General features: G+C 37.9%; 1 protein-coding gene across 2 annotated transcripts in view; it reads left to right on the forward strand.

Moving 5' to 3' along the window:
• The window catches only part of CPO (carboxypeptidase O), a 445,436-nt gene that overhangs the window by 344,708 nt on the left and 79,499 nt on the right, over window positions 1-21,229 (forward strand). For both annotated transcript variants that reach the window (XM_053698643.1, XM_053698641.1), the window contains exon 8: window positions 4,553-4,663. In XM_053698643.1, the coding sequence (XP_053554618.1) occupies window positions 4,553-4,663 (111 nt within the window). The remainder of the gene's footprint in view (window positions 1-4,552; window positions 4,664-21,229) is intronic.

Genomic DNA, 21,229 nt, shown 5'->3' on the forward strand with positions numbered 1-21,229 from the left:
TGAAACAAAAATATTTAAAACTCTAACTCAGAATTTAGCCATAAAAGACATCTGGAGGATTCAAAATCCTGATGTAAGAGAATATACTTGCCTCTCTAAGGCTCATAAAACTCTATCTCGAATAGATCTTTTTCTTATCGATGATAGATTATGTACAATGAAAACTATTGCAGGAATAACTCCTATAACTCTGTCGGATCATTCCCCTATCTTCTTGGAAATACAGCTAAATCGATCCATAGATCTCCCTCCAAGATTCAGATTCCCATATTATTTGGCCAATGACTCCAAATTTAAGAATCACTTGATCAATAAATTCAAGGAATACCTTCATTTTAACTCTGAGTATGCTGACCGCCCAGAAATCTTCTGGGGAGCGGCTAAAGCAGTCCTCAGAGGAGAAATAACGGCTTATGCTGCCATGATATCTAAAAAATTGAAAAAGAGAGAAAAAGAGGTCACAAACTCTGTTATTAATGCATATAATCGTTATCTGCTCCAAAATACGCCTTTCCACTGGGCTAAATATATAAAAGCTAAAAGCGAAAGAGACGCTATGGCATTATTAGTGGAAACACAGAGAGAATTGAAATTCCAGGCCAAACTCTACAGGTTCGGCAATAAATCAGGTAAAATGTTAGCAAGGCTAGTCAAGGGAGATAATAGGGCCCCTGTGATTGGAGGACTTCTTCACCGAGAAAAGCTACTGACAAAATCAGAAGACATCTTAGAGGCCTTTACAGAGTACTATAGAGATCTGTACTCTGCGGAAACTTCGGATAAATCTCAGTCTGAGCACTTTTGGGATCAGGTGAATTGTCCTTCAATCACAGCAGAAATGAACACTATGTTGAATAACCCGATATCAAATGAGGAAGTTAGCAAAACGATTTTTGAATCAGCAATGAATAAGCAGCAGGTCCCGACGGCCTTCCCAATGAGGTGTATAAGATCTTAATCCCAGAGATAGTTCCATATTTATGTAAAACATACAACAAATTCCTTATTGATGGCAATGTTATACCAGCTAGTTTTTCAGCCTCTTTCACAACCTTGATTCTGAAGGGAGGCAAGGATCCCAACCACAGGGAATCTTATCGACCGATAGCCCTCTTGAATTCGGATTATAAAATACTTACCTCAATCTTGGCACGTAGGCTCCAAGGCAGTCTCACATATATTACTCACAAAGATCAAGCAGGATTCATTCATGGCCGCAACTCCACCTCTAAGATCAGGGAGGTCCTTTTGACGATAGAATTCTTTCAAACTAGAGAGAGAGGGGCAGAGAGTGGGGAGGATCTTGCAATAGTCGCTATTGACGCGGCTAAGGCATTTGATTCAGTTTATTTTAGCCATTTGTTTGCCACCTTAGCTAAATTTGGATTTAGAGATAACTTTGCTAATTTTATTCATAATTTACACGCAAGCCCATCTACTAGGCTAATAGTAAACAACTCATTATCCTCAGACATTATAATCCAAAGGGGAACATGACAGGGGTGTCCTCTGTCCCCTCTCCTCTTCGATATTGCCATAGAGCCCCTTGCAATAAAGATCCGACAGAGTATTGAGGGCATTAATCTGGGTGGACATGTAATGAAGGCTGCACTCTATGCAGATGATATACTTCTTTATATCTCAAATACAAAGTCGAACATACCCAATTTGCTTAGCATCATTCAACAATTTGGCTCCTTCTCTGGGTACACGATCAATACCTCCAAATCAGAATTATTTTGGTTAAATAAAAATAGCGATTCAATTCAAGATAGTCCGTTTAAAGAGGTCTCGGAATCATTTAAATATCTGGGTATCATTATACCAGTAAGATTCACTGAGCTGTACAAAGTCAATATAACACCCATAGTAACAATGATCTGTGAGAGACTGAAATCTTGGCAAAATTTACCTATTTCGTTATCTGGGAGAATAGCTTTATACAAAATGATTCTTCTCCCAAAACTTTTGTATATAATACAAAACATCCCATTAATATTATATGGAAAGGATATTAGACTGCTTAATAGGGTAGTCGGGAAATTCCTCTGGCAGGGGAAAAAGTCGAGAATTTCTTTAACTAAACTAACTTCAGCAAAGGAATACGGGGGCTTAGCTTTGCCAGATATTAGGCAATACAACATGGCCTTTCTTGCACGAACAGTGACAGACTGGATCCTCTCCAAAGATTATGTTACAAATATTTCATTGGAAGCAAACATTAGTCACCCATATCATCTTGCCGGCCTGGTACATTGTGCACCTAAATTGCTACCCCCCGAAATTAAAAAGCTTAAAAGCATCTCAAATCCGATTAAAGCCTGGTGGAAAATAGGGACTGCCCTAAGATTGGATTGTGGTATATCCCAATACCTACCAATAAAAGGAAATCCTAGATTTCAGCCTGGTCTTGAGGGAGCTATATTCGATAGATGGTCCCATCTAGGGCTGGTAAAAGTTAAACAAATCTTTGAAAACGACTCAAATGTTATAAAAACATTTGAACACTTGAAAAATGAATTTAATCTATCACATAAGGAATTTTTTGCATACCTGCAACTTAGACACTATGGATCAAAAATTACTAGGAATACAGATTGGTCATGGACCCTAGGCAAATTGGAAAAATGGCTGACATTGATGAAAGCTGGACATATGTCAATTACCCCCTGCTATACACTCCTTAATGCCAACAAGGGTATTCCCGTGTTGGAACACATAGCAATGACTTGGTCCAGTTTAATCCCCTCAGAGCCGATAGAGCCAGACAATGTGCAGAGGTCAATAGACCGAGTGTCTCGGGCCACTCTTTCTGCTACATGGAGGGAAGCACACCTTAAAATTCTGCATAAAACATACTTTACTCCAGCCTTAGGCTACAAGATACATAATTTAGAATTCAAGGTCTGTCCAAAGTGTTCTCTTGCTGCTGCAGATCTGGTCCATATGCTATGGAACTGTCCAAAAATACGCCAGTTTTGGCACAGAGTTGAATTTTGGATAAATAAAAACTTGTTGGTTGCTCCTCTGACACTCACTTTAACACAGATTATTTTCTGTCTTCAACTGGGAGTACGGCAACAACCTCAGGAAAAATTAATTATTCTCACAATTTTAGCTGCCAGATACCTGATTCTCAAGTACTGGAAAGGCTCAAAGACCCCCTCAATCCTAGAGGTAAAAAACTGTTTGAAGAAACAATGTATGATCGAGCAAAGGGATACCAATATCGATAACGAGGGAGACATAAAAATTTTTTTCCTGAAATGGTCAGCCTTCATCAAAGGCTACCCAATTAATGAAATAGAAACAATAATCTTTCCGTTCAGGAACTCTGAACTGGTGTTGCTAAATCTTTGGTAGGAGATGGGGGTGAGGGCTGGGGGTCCTTCTTCTTCCCCTTTCCCCTTTTTTTTTTTTTTTTTTTTTTTTTTTTTTTCCTTTCCTTCCTCTCCCCTTCCTCTGCCTGGGGGTGGGGGGAAGGAGGGAAGAAGGGGTAGATAGATGGGGGAAGGGCAAGGGGAAAAAAAGGGAAAAACAGGAGGTGTAATACTAATAATATGAGTTAACAAACATAGGTAATACAATTTGACAATATGAGTTATTATTTATACAATGTGGTATATCAAGATATCTTTGTTTTTTCTATGCTGTAATAGACTCAAGCGAATTGTATCTAGAATGTTATTGCCATTTCTCAGACTTATTGTTTCTTTTCCTTATTTTGTACTGCTTATGTGTTATTTATTATACCTACCTCAATAAAAAAAGAAATTAAAAAAAAAAAAAAAATTGCATGATCTATCCGAATCATGAAAGTTAAATTTTGACTATCCCTTTAAGCAATGAGATCCCACAATCCTGTTTATGATTCTGATATCAGAGGGCTTAAAAGGGCAAACAGAAAAAGTTAAAGTTTACCAACAATATTGGGATCTAGCTGAATAAATCTAGTGACCCAATCACAAAAGACATATGTGGGCAGCAACCAATCACCAGGTAGCTCCCAGTAGTGCACTGCTGCTCCTGAACCTAGATAGGTATGCTTTTCAACAAAGGATACCAAGAGAAAAGAGAAATAAGAACATTTGATAAAATTATTAAATAAAAAAGTAGTTTAAAATTGCAAGTTGTATCTGTACCATAAAAGTTTAAGTTTTACTTTTATGTCAGTATAACTATGAGTAGTTGCAGTGTTTGGGGCTTATGAAATGAGCATTTTACTAGAAGAATGTTTGCTACTATATGAGCATTGCCAAAATTATTTTATGCAAGGGTGAAATGCATTCATGTGCATCTCAATTTTGAGTTGCACATCCTTTTAAATATATTAAACACAGTAGGAGGTATAATAAATAAATCATAAAAAATGTCATTTTTATAAAGCTAACAATGCTGTGAATCTCCTAACCCAAGAGCAACCTGCAGTGCTGAACTATGTAGTGCCTGAAAAATCTTTTCACAAGTCTATAAGCATCAAAAGCAAAGACAAGAAATAGTAATGTATTGAAGTTTTAATATGAAAACCCTTCTGTTTTTTTCCACTCCTTAGATTGTACAAAACTACCAAAAAGATCAACAAATGAAAAAGATCCTGAGGAATATAGACTTGTACATTCTGCCAGTCCTAAATATTGATGGATATATATACAGCTGGACAAGTGTAAGTGAAATAGTTTAACTTAATAATGTGTTGTTTGTGTTTCCAATCATGAAAAATAGTTTATTCCTAACAGGAATTTAAATGTTTTAAAAAGTCAATTTTATTTAGCTGGGATTAAAATACAAAAACAAAACAGCAAATTGTCGTTCTCCGCTTGAAGAACAGAACCTAATTGGCTGCTGTGTCTCCCAAAGCTATTCCAAATGTCCATGGTAGTGTTCCCTGAATTACATTGTGCTTTTTTACCCACAAGAACAGAGGTTTTTGTGACTCTTCAGAATATTATTGTTTGCTATATAACTTGTTGTTTGAACCCTCTAAAGCAATCTACTTATACATCCCTTACCTCACTTAAAGGGTCACTGAACCCACATTTTTTTCTTTCGTGATTCAGATAGAGAATGCAATTTTAAGCAACTTTCTGATTTACTCCTATTATCAACTTTTCTTCATTCTCTTGGTATCTTTTTTTTGAAATGCAAGAATGTAAGTTTATATGCCGGCCCATTTTTGTGAACAACCTGAGTTGTTCTTGCTGATTGGTGGATAAATTCACCCACCAATAAACAAGCGTTGTCCAGAGTCCTGAACCAAAAAAATAGCTTAGATCTTTTTCTAATAAAGATAGCAAGAGAACGAAGGAAAATTGATAATAGGAGTAAATAAGGAAGTTTCCTAAAATTGCATGCTCTATCTGAATCACCAAAGAAAAAAATTTGGATTCATTGTCCCTTTAACAGCTGGGACTTGATATACAGGGGTCTATTTATCAGAGTGTCAATCTCAGTGCATTTGCCGGAATCAAAACTCTCGCCAGACATTGCTGACACGGATCTGAATACGATACACTTATTTATAAAAAAAGCCGTCAAAAACACGTGCGTCAAGTACAGTGCGATGAGCATCGGACTGTTGTTAACTAAGTCATCGATGTTGTAGTTATTCGGGTTTTTCCCAACTTTATTTATACCATTTCATTACTGTTCATGAACAAGCACGATTCTCTCAAACATATTTACATATTGACTAGAGACATGTCCCTAAATTCCTTTTTTTGTTCTAAACAATGTTGTCTTTCATACCTCTGTGTTTATTTATATCACTATATGTATATAGTGTAGATTTATTATTATTCTGAGCAGGAATAATTGCAAATATAACATTTAATCAGAGTATCATATAAATTTATTTGCAATCAATGGATATTTTAAGAGGTGAGACAGTTTTCTCTCTGTACCTGTGCAACCCCTCCTGCTTGCAATCTAGTTTTAAAAACCACCCCTTCACATGTGTTATAAAATGGGCTGGCATATAAGATGACATTTCTTACTGAAAAAGAAATTGAAGAGAAGGAAGAAATACACTGAAAATTGCATGACAGTAAAGATATTTCTGCTGTATTAGAATCATGACAGTTTAATGTTTGGTGGGCTATCCCTTTGAGCTATCAATTTAAGATTATATTGAATCAAACATCAATTCAAATTTTAAAATCCTGGTCTAAAATATTACACTGTGTATCCAAATGTCAGCATCAATATTTATCTTTAGTTCTAACTTCACATAAACATACTTTCAAAGTATAATACACAATGTAACAAATGGCACAAGTTCTGATGAGTGATCAATGACACAAGTATCAAGCAATTTGATTAGTTAGTGATAGTTTAAAATGTATATTTGAATCAGATTAGCTGATGTCATAAATCATGTGATTATGCATATTCCAATCAAAAGTGGTTGAAAAATTCAATAGTGTTTGGGTTGTTTAGGAGTTTGCGTCATAATTGGTGCGAAAAGTGTTGAGTCAAAATTGGTGCGAAGTGGAGAGTGGGACTTGTATTACATGGCTTAAACATGGTGCACATAGATTTTTCACAAAAAATAAAAAGGAAGTTAGCTATATTATGTTGTGTCATTTATTTTTATCTCTATATCTATTAGTGCGACAAGTTTGGGGCAAAACTTTTCAACAAATTTGGAGAAATAATATTGTCCCCTTGCTTTGTAATGAGTGACAAATGTGTAGCATAATCCATAAGTAGTAATGTATAATATTGTTTGATTTAGAAAGGGTATACAATTTTAATAGAGTTTCTAATTTACTTTTATTATGTAATATACTTCATTCTCTTGAAGCATCGAACATAAGCTTTCTGTGTTTTCAGACTCCCATTGAGTTCTATAGCGTTTGCGACCTCAAAGGTAGAGGATTGAAAACTAGATATGCTGCGTCGGAAAAAAAAACGCGAGCGTACCTGTTAAATGTTGGATAAATTGGGAAAAGGGTCAAATAGAATCTGAATTTGAAACATCTGTAATGACGCAAGCAATAATCTGCATTGGATTGAGATCACAAGATCGTATATTACGTCACAAATTTCAACATTTGACGCTTTGATAACTATGGCGGATCATTCTCGTGACAAATACGACGCGGAATTCAAGTGTATTTTCAGTTGACGCATTGATAAACAGACCCCATAGACTTTTCCCTAAATGATGCATCCACTCCTGTATTTCGCAAACATTTGTATCATATTACTCTCTTCTTGATCAAATACCATTTTATTAGCCATTATAAAAATGGTTTCCTGAACTGTAAACTGTACTTAAAGAGATAGATTTTAAGTGTAGCGTAATTTATCATTCCCATTCGCAAGTTAACTTCGGTAGATGGAGCCTTTTGCACGTGTCGGGTAGTGCTCGTATTACAAGTTGAAAGTAAAAGATTTTTGCATGAGCGATAACCTGATGGGCGCTAAAAGCCGAACTTAAATATCGCGGACGCTTTAACTTATTTCCCCATAGACTTCAATGGAGCACAAAAAAGTGGAAAAAACCTAACACCCTTTACCTAACCCTAAAATTACTACACATTATATATCTGCAAGCATCTCCACTCTGTTGGAGAAAATGTGGAGACATAGGCAATCTATCGCACATATGGTGGACTTGCCCTCTTATCCAACAATATTGGAATGAGGTATCCAGATGCATTAATGACATATTAGAGATAAACATAGAACTTACTCCAGCAATGATCCTAATTAATGATCTCCCAAAAATACTGTGCCAAGTTAGACGAAAACTCTTCCAATACAGGTTGAATTGTGCCAAACGGCCAATCCCAAGATTGTGGAAAACTACACAAATCCCTACACATGTATTAGAAAATGCATTATACATTTATCAGAAAAACAAGACTACATATTAGACATCACCTTCATATGAGAACAAAAACCCCAAGACTAAAGTACAAACTATCTTACTGAGCTTCCATCTGATATCACACCCACATCTCGATACATTAGGAGAACACAAAACTGCCTTTATCATTACGTACAATACTTAGATTGACTGATTCCAAGATAGACAAAATATATCGTGGAGTACACTATACTCACTAGTAATTTGCATAAAGAGAGAGAACAGCACTCCATGAGATAGAACAAAAGCTAGAATAATTTCCATGCCTGTTCATTTTTATTGCAACTCCTCAGGGTGCACGTTCTTTTAGCATACTATGCCCCTTCACAGAGAAAAAATATCCTGTAGCATATCAGTCTGACCCTGCCCAATGACAGTCCAGTTTCAAAATACCAGGCAATTCCTCTCTGAACAAGGGAAGCAACAACCCCAAACGATCGTGCTGTTCTCTCTCTTTTGATTTTTATGCTAATTGCTCTTGGGTCACCCTAAGAGTAATAGGGAAACCAGACGTGGACTCCTTGCACACTTGCCCTTAGAGAGATACAGCTGCACCTCACTGACGAGGCCCATAGGAGGCCAAAACGATTGTCTGGGGTTGTTGCGTCCCTTGTTCAGAGAAGAATTGCCTGGTATTTCGGTGCTGGACTGTCATTGGGCAGGGTCAGACTGATATGCTACAGGATATTTTTTCTCTGTGAAGGAGCATAGTGTGCTAAAAGAGTGTGCACCCTGAGGAGTTACAATAAAAATAAACAGGCATGGAAGTTATTCTAGCTTTTGTTCTATCTCATGGAGTGCTGTTCTCTCTCTTTTGATTTTTATGCTAATTGATCTTGGGTCACCCTAAGAGTAATGGGGAAACCAGACGTGGACTCCATGCACACTTGCCCTTAGAGAGATACAACTGCACCTCACTGACAAAGCCCAAAGTAGGCCAAAATGAACATCTGGGGTTGTTGCTCCCCTTGTTCAGAGAAGAATTGCCTGGTATTTCGGCACTGGATGTCATTGGGCAGGGTCAGACTGATATGCTACAGGATATTTTTTCTCTGTGAAGGGGCATAGTGTGCAAAAAGAACGTGCACCCTGAGGAGTTGCAATAAAAATGAACAGGCATGGAAGTTATTCTAGCTTTTGTTCTAGCTCATGGAGTGCTGTTCTCTCTCTTTTGATTTTTATACACTATACTCACTACCTCCTCTCCCTATAATCCTCCACTCCCCCCTTCCTTCCCCTTTACCTCACCTCCCCACTTTACTCCCCTTTTTTCTTTCTTTTATGTTCCTCAGGTATTAACAGAGGGCGAAATTGAAATGACTTGATATGTAATAAAGCCGTAATAATAATCAACATTGTTACCATGAATGTATACATTGTCACACTGCACATATGCCCTTTATGCCAATGTTGTTATTGTTATATGCAAAAAAAACCAATAAAACTATTTAATGAAAACATAACACCCTTAGTTGCGTGCAAATCTGATCGGGTTTTCTCAAGTGCGCTAACCCAACATGAAATATGAATATTTCAAATTCAATGTTCTTCACATAAAAGAATATATTCTATTTATTCTTAAATACACATTTCTATATATATGTAATGTTTTTATTTGGTAAAATATATATCTATACCTATATCATATACTGTATATATGAGTATATATAGGTATTGATATATACAGACATATATAAGAATATCTATTTTAAACTATTTAGAACATATTCCCTTATGTGAGGAACATTGGAATGTAAATATTTACAGTAAATACAAAGTTAAATAATGTAGTAAAAATTAATATTGCATATATATGATTTTACATGTTTTCACCGACTTGACTGCAAAAGTCTTCAATGCACTTATATATATATATATATATATATATATATATATATATATATATATATATGTACAGTATGTCTATATATGTATTCATATGTACTTACGTGTTTATATGTCTATATATTTCTGTAAATACATATATACCCATATAAATACATAATAAATACATCTGTACACTCATATATACACATATATACATATACTGTATATATATGTATGTCTATGTTAAAGCCTTTTGCATGCCTTTTTTTCTAACACCAGAGACTTCATATATTTGAGCCCTTATAAATTTTTAATGCAATATTTTTTTTTAATAATTTTTATCACTCAATGGCCTAGATTACGAGTTTTGTGTTAGAGTCTGTGCGGTGCTAACGAGCAGTTTTCCCGCACCGCTCACTTACCTACAGCGCTGGTATTACGAGTTTTCAGAAACCCGTCGTTAAAAGACAAGAAATGAGCGTTGAGCAAAATTTTGCTCATTACCGCACTCCAATACCAGTGCTGCTTAAGTCAGCGGTGAGCTGGTAGTACGTGCTCATGCACAATTTCCCCATAGGAATCAACGGGGAGAGCCGGCTGAAAAAAAGTCTAACACCTGCAAAAAAGCAGCGTAAAACTCACTAACGCAGCCCCATTGATTCCTATTGGGAAATAAAATTTATGTCTACACCTAACATGAACCCCGAGTCTAAACACACCTAATCCTACACTTTTTAACACCTAATCTGCCGCCCCTGACATTGCCGACACCTGCATTATATTATTAACTCCTAATCTGCTGCTCCGGACACCGCCGCCACCTACATTATACTTATGAACCCCTAATCTGCTGCCCCCAACATCGCCAACACCTACATTATATTTATTAATCCCTAATCTGCCGCCCACAATGTCGTCGCAACCTACCTACACTATAATAAACATATTAACCCCTAAACCGCTGCACTCCCGACACGGAGCATCCTCTTCATCCGACGACTAAAGCTGAATGAAGGTACCTAAAGTAATGTCATTCAAGATGGCGTCCCTTAGATTCTTCTTGGCTGATAGAATTCTATCAGCCAATCGGAATTAAGGTAGAAAAAATCCTATTGGCTGAGGCAATCAGCCAATAGGATTGAGCTTGCATTCTATTGGCTGATTGGAACAGCCAATAGAATGCAAGCTCAATCCTATTGGCTGATTGGATCCTGCAAAAGAGCTAACTGCCCTTTTAAGGGCAATGCGCATCCAAATGCCATTTTCAGGGCAATGTGGAGCTTATGTTTTTTAAGATAGTATTTTATTTAGGGGGTTGGTTGTGTGGGTGGTGGGTTTTACTGTTGGGGGGGTGTTTGTATTTTTTTTACAGGTAAAAGAGCTGATTACTTTGGGGCAATGCCCCGCAAAAGGCCCTTTTAAGGGCTATTGGTAGTTAAATAAATTCAAACTTGCCTGTAAAATACAAATAAACCCTAAGATAGCTACAATGTAACTATTAGTTATATTGTAGCTAGCTTAGGGTTTATCTTATAGGTAAGTATTTAGTTTTAAATAGGAATAATTTAGTTAATGATAGGAATATTTATTTAGATTTTATTTAAATTATATTTAAGTTAGTGGGTGTTAGGTTTAGGGTTAGACTTAGATTTAGGGGTTAATAAGTTTAATACAGTGGTGGCGACGTTGGGGGCGGAAGATTAGAGGTTCATAAATGTAGGTAGGTAGCGGCAATGTTAGGGATGGCAGATTAAGGGTTAATAATATTTAACTAATGTTTGCGAGGCAGGAGTGCGGCGGTTTAGGGGTTAATATGTTTATTATTGTGGCGGCGACGTTGGGGGCAGCAAATTAGGGGTTAATAAGTGTAGGTAGGTTGCGGCGACATTAGTGGAGGCAGATTAGGGGTTAATAAATATAATGTAGGTGTCGGCGATGTTGGGGGCAGCAGATTAGGGGTTCATAAATATAATGTAGGTGGCGGCGGTGTCCAGAGCGGCAGATTAGGGGTTAATAATTTTATTATAGTATTAGTATAGTAGTTTATGGGTGTTTAGTGTACTTTTTAGCACTTTAGTTATGAGTTTTATGCTACGGCGTTGTACCATAAAACTCATAACTATTGACTTTTAAATGCGTTAGGGATCTTGACAGGGTAGAGTGTTCCGCTCACTTTTTGGCCTCCCAGGACAGACTCGTAATATCAGCGCTATGGAAGTCCCATAGAAAAAAGACTTTACGAAGTTTACGTAAGTCGTTTTGCGGTAAGGCCAAAGAAGTGTGCGGTGCCCCTAAACCTGCAAGACTAGTAATAGCAGCGGTAGGGAAAAAGCAGCTTTAGGACCTCTTAACACTGCTTTTTTACCCTAACGCACAACTCGTAATCTAGCCGAATGTTATTTTATGTGTTTTGTGCCACTTTTTTTTTAACTAGAGCTCTGAAGTTGCGCTAACCCGATGCGTGTTAAATTCAATTGTGCAAAGCTCACGAGTTTCTTTCAACTCATAATACACATGCTACTTCAGGTGTGCACTTTTTTTTCTTAAAGGGCCATTATAGTAAAAAAAAAATTCTCTAATGTGTTACAGCATCTAATTTTCATTTTATTATTGGACCCTTGCAGTAGTGTTGAGCTGGCCTTGACTGAAATACATAATGAGACTTATCAACAGCTTTATAGAAAGTTCAAAATTAAAGTGATAGAAAGGTCAAAATTAAAGTGATAGAAAGGCCAAAAATAAAATCTACATGGGCTCAATTCAATTTTAAATAGAAACATTGTTTAAAGATACTTCCATTATCAAAAATGCTTTTCATATCGTCTGTGGTCTACTGATGGCAAGAATTGTAAGATTGGCTGAGATTATCAGTGCTTTAATTTTGGATATTTTTACTTAGGACATTAGATAAGCTATGTTGGCTGTATCCTTCTAATTAGTTTGGACCAGAAAAAACAAAGAAAAAACCCAAATGTTTTTAGCCATTAACTCTTAGATTGCCTTGCGGTAAACTATGAAAAGCATGTTCTCAATCAAAAATCTAATGCAGAATGATAAATGGCAAAATAGGTTTTAAGTTACACAATATATAATACTTAACTTCAGTTATTTAGTTGAGGATGAATATGAGAAAGAGACAGTGTGAGAAGCCTCCACTGCATCACAGTTCAGATACTGTCAGTCTAGCAGCTTCTAAAATCTATACAATTCTACAATAGCTTGTGAGGCTGCACCCCCTGATCTCATAGAACCAATTGTCATTCAGATCTGATCAGAATAATTTCACACTGTCACCCTTGATGAGCAGAGAGGATATTAACTAGCATTTCAGGCCATTACACACGAGCCTGCAACATTCAAGCCCCAAATTTGCATTTGCAGATTCACAAATGGGGCCTATGAACAACATTACCTCCTTTCATGAGATGAGATTTTCACAAGGGGATTGACTTGGAACTCACAAACTATCAAATCAGTTGTTATGCTAATAATAAATAATGAAAGTTTATTTTACTGGAATATAGGGTACTTGACATTAGTAACCTTTGCCTTTCCACCCTCATAAGTAGCACTATCTTCAACTCCTTTAAAATAGTAGGCAGATAAACAAATTCTTTATTTACACTCATGAGCAATGTCTATTTGGATGTGTTGAAATTTAGCCTATTGTTATGGAGATAGCAATGGACTAGTAGATCGATATTTAGCATAAGACAGAGAGGGAGTTTAATTGGCTTACCATTCTCATATCTTGAAGTCTCTCACATAGGCCCTGATGATCAAAACTATCACAAGGCAGTGAGATATTCAAATGGGATCCACCAAAATGAAAAATGCAAAGTTGATGACATCATTGTTTAAAGGCAACATCCCAGAGAGGCGTTTTACTATAAATCTCAATGGGTGGTGATGCTGGCAATATATTCCAAAGAGCATCGCTACCTACATTGACAATGAAAAGTAAAGGATCCATTTTATATATATCACTTAACTTATTAAACATACCTATTAACCCCTAAACTGACAAAAACTCCCACTGCAATAAACCCTACACTACTTAATCCCTAAACCTCCAATACCCTACCACAATAAACTCCCTACTCTACTTAAATCCTAAATTGCCAATACTCCATCACAAACTACCCCTACACTACTTAACTCCCTAAAAGCTAACCCCCCCAAGACCCTAACCTTACACCCCCTAAGTTATGGAAAAAAAATACTAGCAATACAAAAAATAAAAAAATAAATTAGGATTAGCAAAAACAAACAAACGGTAAGGCCTATTCTAAACCTAAACTCCCCTTAAACAAAGGCCACCACAAAACAAAAATCCGTATTCGAACACTAAAACATACTGCATTTGTGGGGCAGTGCCCTAGTTGAAGTAAACAGTTCTTTTGTATTAAAAATACCTATACTAAAAACAAAGTAACCCCCCCCCCAAAAAGCATATCTTTAAAAAAAAAAACTTCACTAAAAATTGCCCTAAGAAGGGCTAAAGTGATGAGCTCTTTTACCTGTAAAAAAAAAATTAAGAAACCTATTCTAAAAAAAACACACCTAAAAACCCTAACGCTAAACCCCAAAGTTTCTATAGACCACACTTGAATCTGGCTCCAAGGTGGGCTGATGCTTCTCCAAAGTGGCGCTACTCTTCTGTCTTCTTTTTGGCGCCGCTCCACTGGGGCTGTCCTCTTCCATCCGATCCGTCTTCTTCCATCTGATGCTTCTTCTTTTCTTCTTATCTTCGTCAAATGTCCTCATCATTTGGTCACAATACTTAAAGAGTCTACACCAGAATTTGTATTGATTAAAAAGATAGATAATCACTTCATTACCCATTACCCAGTTTTGCATAACCAACACTGTTATAAAAATATATTTTTAGCTCTGTGATTACCTTGTATCTAAGCCACTACAGACTCCCCCTTATTTCAGTTCTTTTGACAGAATTACATTTTAGCCAATCAGTGCTGACTCATAAATAACTCCGCGGGAGTGAGCACAATGTTATCTATATGGCACACATGGACTAGCGCTTTGTATTCTGTAAAAAAAAATCAAAATGCACTGAAATAGTAGGCAGCCTTTGGTTTATCAACAAGGAATACCAAGAGAACAAAGCAAAATTGATGATAAAAGTAAATTGGAAGGTTGTTTAAAATTGCATGCCCTATCTGAATCATGAAAGTTCAATCTTGACTAGACTGTCACTTTAAAATAATATGCATTATACAAGAAATTGCATATAAATTAGACATTTTGTATACATTTAATGACATAGCTCTTCTAGTTATAATAGGAAGTGTTTTTTCTTGTCTTTAATAGTAAGGTAGATCGCAGACATGACATAGATGTAGGCGTTCTGTGGGAGTTAGCTTGGAGTAATCTGCATTTTAATGGGCTTCCAGAGCCAATAGTGCAATATATTCAAACCACTGCCCTGCCAGTTAGGTACAGGGTTTCAGCCTTATTTGTCTAACCACCTTTTCAGTGGCAAGATTTTCCAAAGCGAGGTAGGTAGTGTAGGTTTAGTTACAGGTAGGTTTGGTATGTAATTATTTTAAGTTTTCCTACACAGAAACCTCTTTTCGCTGATAGTGCAGAATGGTGCGAAGTCGAAGGAGTTTTGCAGAAGCCGCAATCCCTATTTTTTCCTATGTGAGACACATTACGACTCATCGGCACCTCTCCGTTTATCCCTTTTTTTAATTAAATGTTCAGACACGTGGGCTGTGAGCCTGGCGAACCCAAGCAGGTAGTTTCTCATCTATATTTTTGTGATGTTTTAAGGTAAACTATGTAAAGCATGTTCTTGGTGATAATGAATAGATAATCAAGAAGTGAAGTATAGCTGGGCTCAAAGCAAAAAGTCAGAGTGGGAAAAAATCATGGAAGTGAGTTCCTGAGTCTAAAATGACACAAAAAATATCATAGTACCAAGTGCAAACAAGGCTTAAATTAGATGAACTTGTAACCTAAAATGACACAAATAATACGCACCGAAAAGACTATACACCCAGGGTGAGATTACATATACGGTGCAGGATTCAGCGCAAGCGCTGAAATCAGTGCAGCCCGTAATTTCACCTTGCACATTGGGGTATTACATGTATGGCACCGTTAGATGCTAGACTGGCGTAATTAGGACAAACTGGCGATCTTCGGAAATGTGCGCAAATATACATTTCTGTCGTCGCAAGTAACTTACGCTAATATTATGTCCGCGTAAAGTGTCAATAAAGAGTAGTGTTATGCAAATGAGGGTAACACGTGTAAAAATGAAACCAGAATTAAACTTAAACTGCTACACGTAATTACGCTATTCAAAGTCATATATAAACCCATGCGCAGTTGCCATTTTCTTCAGTGTGTTTGGATTGTTTGTTGAGCTACAACACACGGCCCAGGAGTGGAGGATTAGTGAGAGTAGTGAGAGAGGCACAAACAGAATAAATAGTAAGTTAGGTTGCATTGGTGGATTGAGTACACTTACACATATTCTGACATATTGCACACATTGCATACATACATATACAAATACAACACACTTTTTTTTCTAACACCTCACATATTTTATTTTATTTTTACAGTGTGATAGGCTAAGTGTTTGATTGTGATTGTGTGTGACTGAACTGGGAGTGAGTGGGAGTGTGTGTAGTGTGATTAGTGTGAGGATGGCAGGGAGAGGTAGGGATGAGGGAAGGAGGGGAGAGGGGAGGAGGGGAGAGGAGTGGCAGGGAGAGGAGTATTGGAGAGGACAGGACGAGCAGTGGGCCCCCCGTCAGGGAGTAAGTGGAGTGAGGAGAGGGATAGCCAGAAGGGATGATGGGAGGAGAGATGCCAGAGAACCCCAGAGAGCAGACACATCCAGGAGAGGGACAGAGGGTGCACATGAGGACAGAAGGGGGGAGGAGGGAGAGGATAGGGAGGAACCCACACTGTCATGGACATCCCACGGAGGAAGCCAAGTGGTTACGGAGGATGAGAGGCTCAGATGTCCTAACTTCACATTTGACGAAATTGTTGCCCTAGTCCAGGCCATCATGGACAATTACAGTGACCTCTTTGGGCAGGAGAAAGGCAAAGGCAGTGCCAAAAAAAGAAAAACTGCATGGCTGGCGGTAGAGAATGTCGTCAACAGAGTGGTCCTGCAGAGGAGGACTGTAGAGGGCCTTAAATAGAGGTGGAACGACTGTAAGAGGCAAGTGAAAGAGAATATAGGGCAGGAAACTGTCCACCAGAATGGAACAGGCTGTGGGGCAGCCCTGGAAATGGAATACAACCGCTGGCAGGAGATGATACGCAGGTCCCTGAGTATCACAGCAGTCCATGGACTTTCAGGGGCTGGTGACTCAGAGGCTGCAACCACAGCACATCATGCTGGTGAGTAACATCCCACACACATGTGTTATATGTAGTTGTGATACAGCATCCTTTAATATCACCACATATTCATGTACATGATGAGAAGCATGGTATTTGGAGTACTAACAAAAACATCTACAATTATACTTGACATTACTGCTACATAACACAATGCAATTCATGATGTGAGGTGGATACTAACATGTCTCAAAGTAACACAGGCCACTAGCCACATGTTGAGTTTTCATTAAATGTACACTATAGCTATTCCAATACATGTAGCTCAATAAAGCAAGGTTCTGTGCCTAGATCAGGCTAAATTTAATTGTGTGATCATAGTGTCACTTAAAGAACACATTATTTCCTCATTGACATGTGCACATAATTATTGTATGAAACACATCCCTGGATACTGCTCATATTCAAATCCCTTATAGACCAACTCACAATGTGCACATGCATGTTATAGAGTTTGACATGTGAATCAGTATAGGCCCTAGCATGTATCAATGTACATTTTATGCCCACATGGACATATATCTGACTGTACTAATCCCTTAAATCCTTAAATCCTTTAACTCCTCCACAGAACCTCCTGTCACAAGGATGCAAACAGCCATGCCACCACCACCACCACCAGTCTTCAGGCAACCGCATGAACAGCGTGCTCCTAGGCATGAGCATGGTTGGATGGCTTCAGTTGAGGACCTGGGAGTGATGCCATTGCCATATGACCCCTGGCAAGATTCCTGGCCAGAGGAATATCCTTCCTTTGGTTTTGAGGGGGAGCCAAGACAGTCACAAAGGGTCCATGTATTTACACCTCCCACAACACAATCTCATGTCAGTCATGGATATTACCCACAGACTATGTCAAAAGATGTGCTGATTGTAGAGGCTGAGTGGTCACACACTGGTCATCAGTGGGACTACCAATCATCCATGAGAGCTCCACCATCCTCTTCCATGGGATGAGCTCCACCATCCTCTTCCATTGGACAAGCTCCACCATCCTCTTCCATGGGATGAGCTCCACCATCCTATTCAATGGAATGAGCTCCATTATCCTCTTCCATGGGATGAGCTCCACCATCCTCTTCCATGGGACTAGCTCCACCATCCTCGTCCATGGGACTAGCTCCAACATCCTCTTCCATGGGACTAGCTCCACCATCTTCTTCCATGGGACTAGCTCCACCATCCTCTTCCATGGGATGAGCTCCAACATCTGCAGATGGAAATACAGCAGAAACTACAGTTGCCCCTCAAGCAGCAGAAGATACAGCTGAACCTGCCCCTCAAGCAGCAGAAGATACAGCTGACCCTGCCCCTCAAGCACCAGAAGCTACAGCTGCATCTGCCCCTCAAGTAGCAGAAGATACAGCTGAACCTGCCCCTCAAGCAACTGCCAGCCCTGTTGCTCAAGAGCCTGTAGATGCATTGTATTCTCCCCTGGCCAGAGGAATATCCTTCCTTTGGTTTTGAGGGGGAGCCAAGACAGCCACAAAGGGTCCATGTATTTATACCCCCCACAACACAATCTCATGTCAGTCATGGATATCACCCACAGACTATGTCACAAGATGTGCTGATTGTAGAGGCTGAGTGGTCACACATTGGTCATCAGTGGGACTACCAATCATCCATGAGAGCGCCACCATCCTCTTCCATGGGACGAGCTCCACCATCCTCTTCCATGGGACGAGCTCCACCAACCTTTTTCATGGGAAAAGCTCTACCATCCTCTTCCATGGGACTAGCACCACCATCCTCTTCCATGGGACTAGCTCCAACATCCTCCTCCATGGGACTAGCTCCATTAGAACATTTTTGGACCAAGCTCCTTAAGAATAAAGAGAACATTACAACAAGACTTTGCTATTGTTTTAGTTGATGCTGAGAAAGCCTTCAATTCAATCATTTGGGACCATCTATATTATTCTTTAATCAATTTCGGCTTGTCAGGAAATTTAGTAGCCTTTATTAAGGCTATTTACAATTCCCCTATATCCTCTATCTTAGTTAATGGTAGCTGTACACCTTTTTTTAAATTTAACAAAGGAACAAAGCAGGACTGTCCCCTTTCCCCTCTCCTTTTTAATATTGCTATAGAACCTTTAGCAATCCTCCTTAGACAAGAATTGCAGGAAATTAGTTTAGGGAGTCAGACATTTGTCCTATCACTATCCGCAGATGATTTACTAATATACTTTAAAAATACCAAAAAAAATATCCCAACAGCTTTTCAGATTCTTAAAGGGACAGTCTACACCAGAATTTTTATTGTTTTAAAAGATAGATAATCCCTTTATTACCCATTCCCCAGTTTTGCATAACCAACACAGTTATAATAATATACTTTTAACCTCTGTGATTATCTTGTATCTAAGCCTCAGCAAACTGCCCCTTTATTTCAGTTCTTTTGACAGACTTGCAGTTTAGCCAATCAGTGCCTGCTCCAAGATAACTTCACGTGCACGAGCACAGTGTTATCTATATGAAATACGTGAACTAACACCCGCTAGTGGTGAAAAACTGTTAAAATGCATTCTGAAAAGAGGTGGCCTTCAAGGTCTAAGAAATTAGCATATGAACCTCCTAGGTTAAGCTTTCAACTAAGAATACTAAGAGAACAAAGCAAAATTGTTGATAAAAGTAAATTGGAAAATTTTTAAAATGATATGCTCTATCTGAATCATGAAAGTTTATTTTGGCCTAGACTGTCCCTTTAATCTCTTCAGTTCATTTTCTGGTTATAAGTTTAACACCAAGAAAACAGAAGTAGTTTGGCTACACAAAAATAAGGATGGTTATACTCAACATAACTTCACAGAAGTAGAAAGGTTCAGATATCTGGGAATTAATTTCCATAAAGATCCCAATATGTGGTACAGACTTAATTATATGTTTCTTTTCTAATATAATTTCTGAATTACACAGATGGAGTCTCTTCCCCCTTTCATTATCAGCTAAAGTCATGATTATCAAAACTATCCTTTTTCCGCAGCTATTATATATCATGAATAACATACCCTTGTTTATCCTAAATAGGTATGTTAAGAGCTTTAACAAGGAATGTGCTAACTTTCTTTGCAAATAAAAAAGGCACATCTTATCTATATCTCGACTCTCTCAGTTGATGGAATTCGGTGGTCTTGCATTCCCGGATATTAGATCCTATAATATTTCAATACTCGCAAGACATGCAGTGGATTGGCTCTTGTCTTCTGACTACTTGACCAATATAACTATGGAAGAAAAGCTAATACATCCTTTCTCCCTTAAAGCTATCTTGCACTGTCCACACACACAACTTCCTGAAGCTATTAAAACGGTGTTCAGTATATGTAATGTGGTCAACGCCTTGCAACAATTTTGCACAACATTGATGATTAACTTTCACATATCGGCTTTTTTGCCTACTAAAGGAGATCCCAAATTTCTTCCCGGGAGCCAGTCTGAGATATTTAATAAATGGGCTATATATAAATAAATATATATATATATATATATATATATATATATATATATATATATATATATATATAAAAAGAAATACATAAAAAAGAATCCCTAATAAACCTAGGGTACAGAGATTAGTCAATTCAATATGACTAGGGCATCCAATTTAGTCTAAACCATCAACCTATAGTCATGAAAAGCACATAAAACATTAACTAGATATAGTATAATCTATAATACCATATAACACTGAATACTGTCAGCCATATAGAATCAGTCCAGGATAAGGCCCAATTGCAAGAGTGATAATAGATACACATGCTAGCACACTGAGAAAAACCCAGGACGTGACCCACTCAGAAAAGAAAAAGTTAGTATGTGGAAAAAAAGAAAAACTGAGTACTCACAAATATTGCAGGATCACGGGAAAGAATACTTGATGAGGGAATTGAAAAAATCAATGTCCTGTTGCTTTAAAACTGACTGAGTATAGTCCATAAGAATGGCCAAGGAAAGCAGAGCTCTGTAACACTTTATAGCAAGCAGGGGTTAATCCATTTAGATTGGTCAGGCAAAGCAGAGGTCAAAGTCACTTTAAGGCAGGCAGAGGGTATACCAATAGAGAGGTCAAGCAAAGCAGAGATCAGTAACACTTTTAGGCAGGCAGAGGATATTCCAATAGAGAGGTCAGGCAAA

This window comes from Bombina bombina, chromosome 1, assembly GCF_027579735.1.
Source record: "Bombina bombina isolate aBomBom1 chromosome 1, aBomBom1.pri, whole genome shotgun sequence".
Taxonomy (NCBI): Eukaryota; Metazoa; Chordata; class Amphibia; order Anura; family Bombinatoridae; genus Bombina; species Bombina bombina.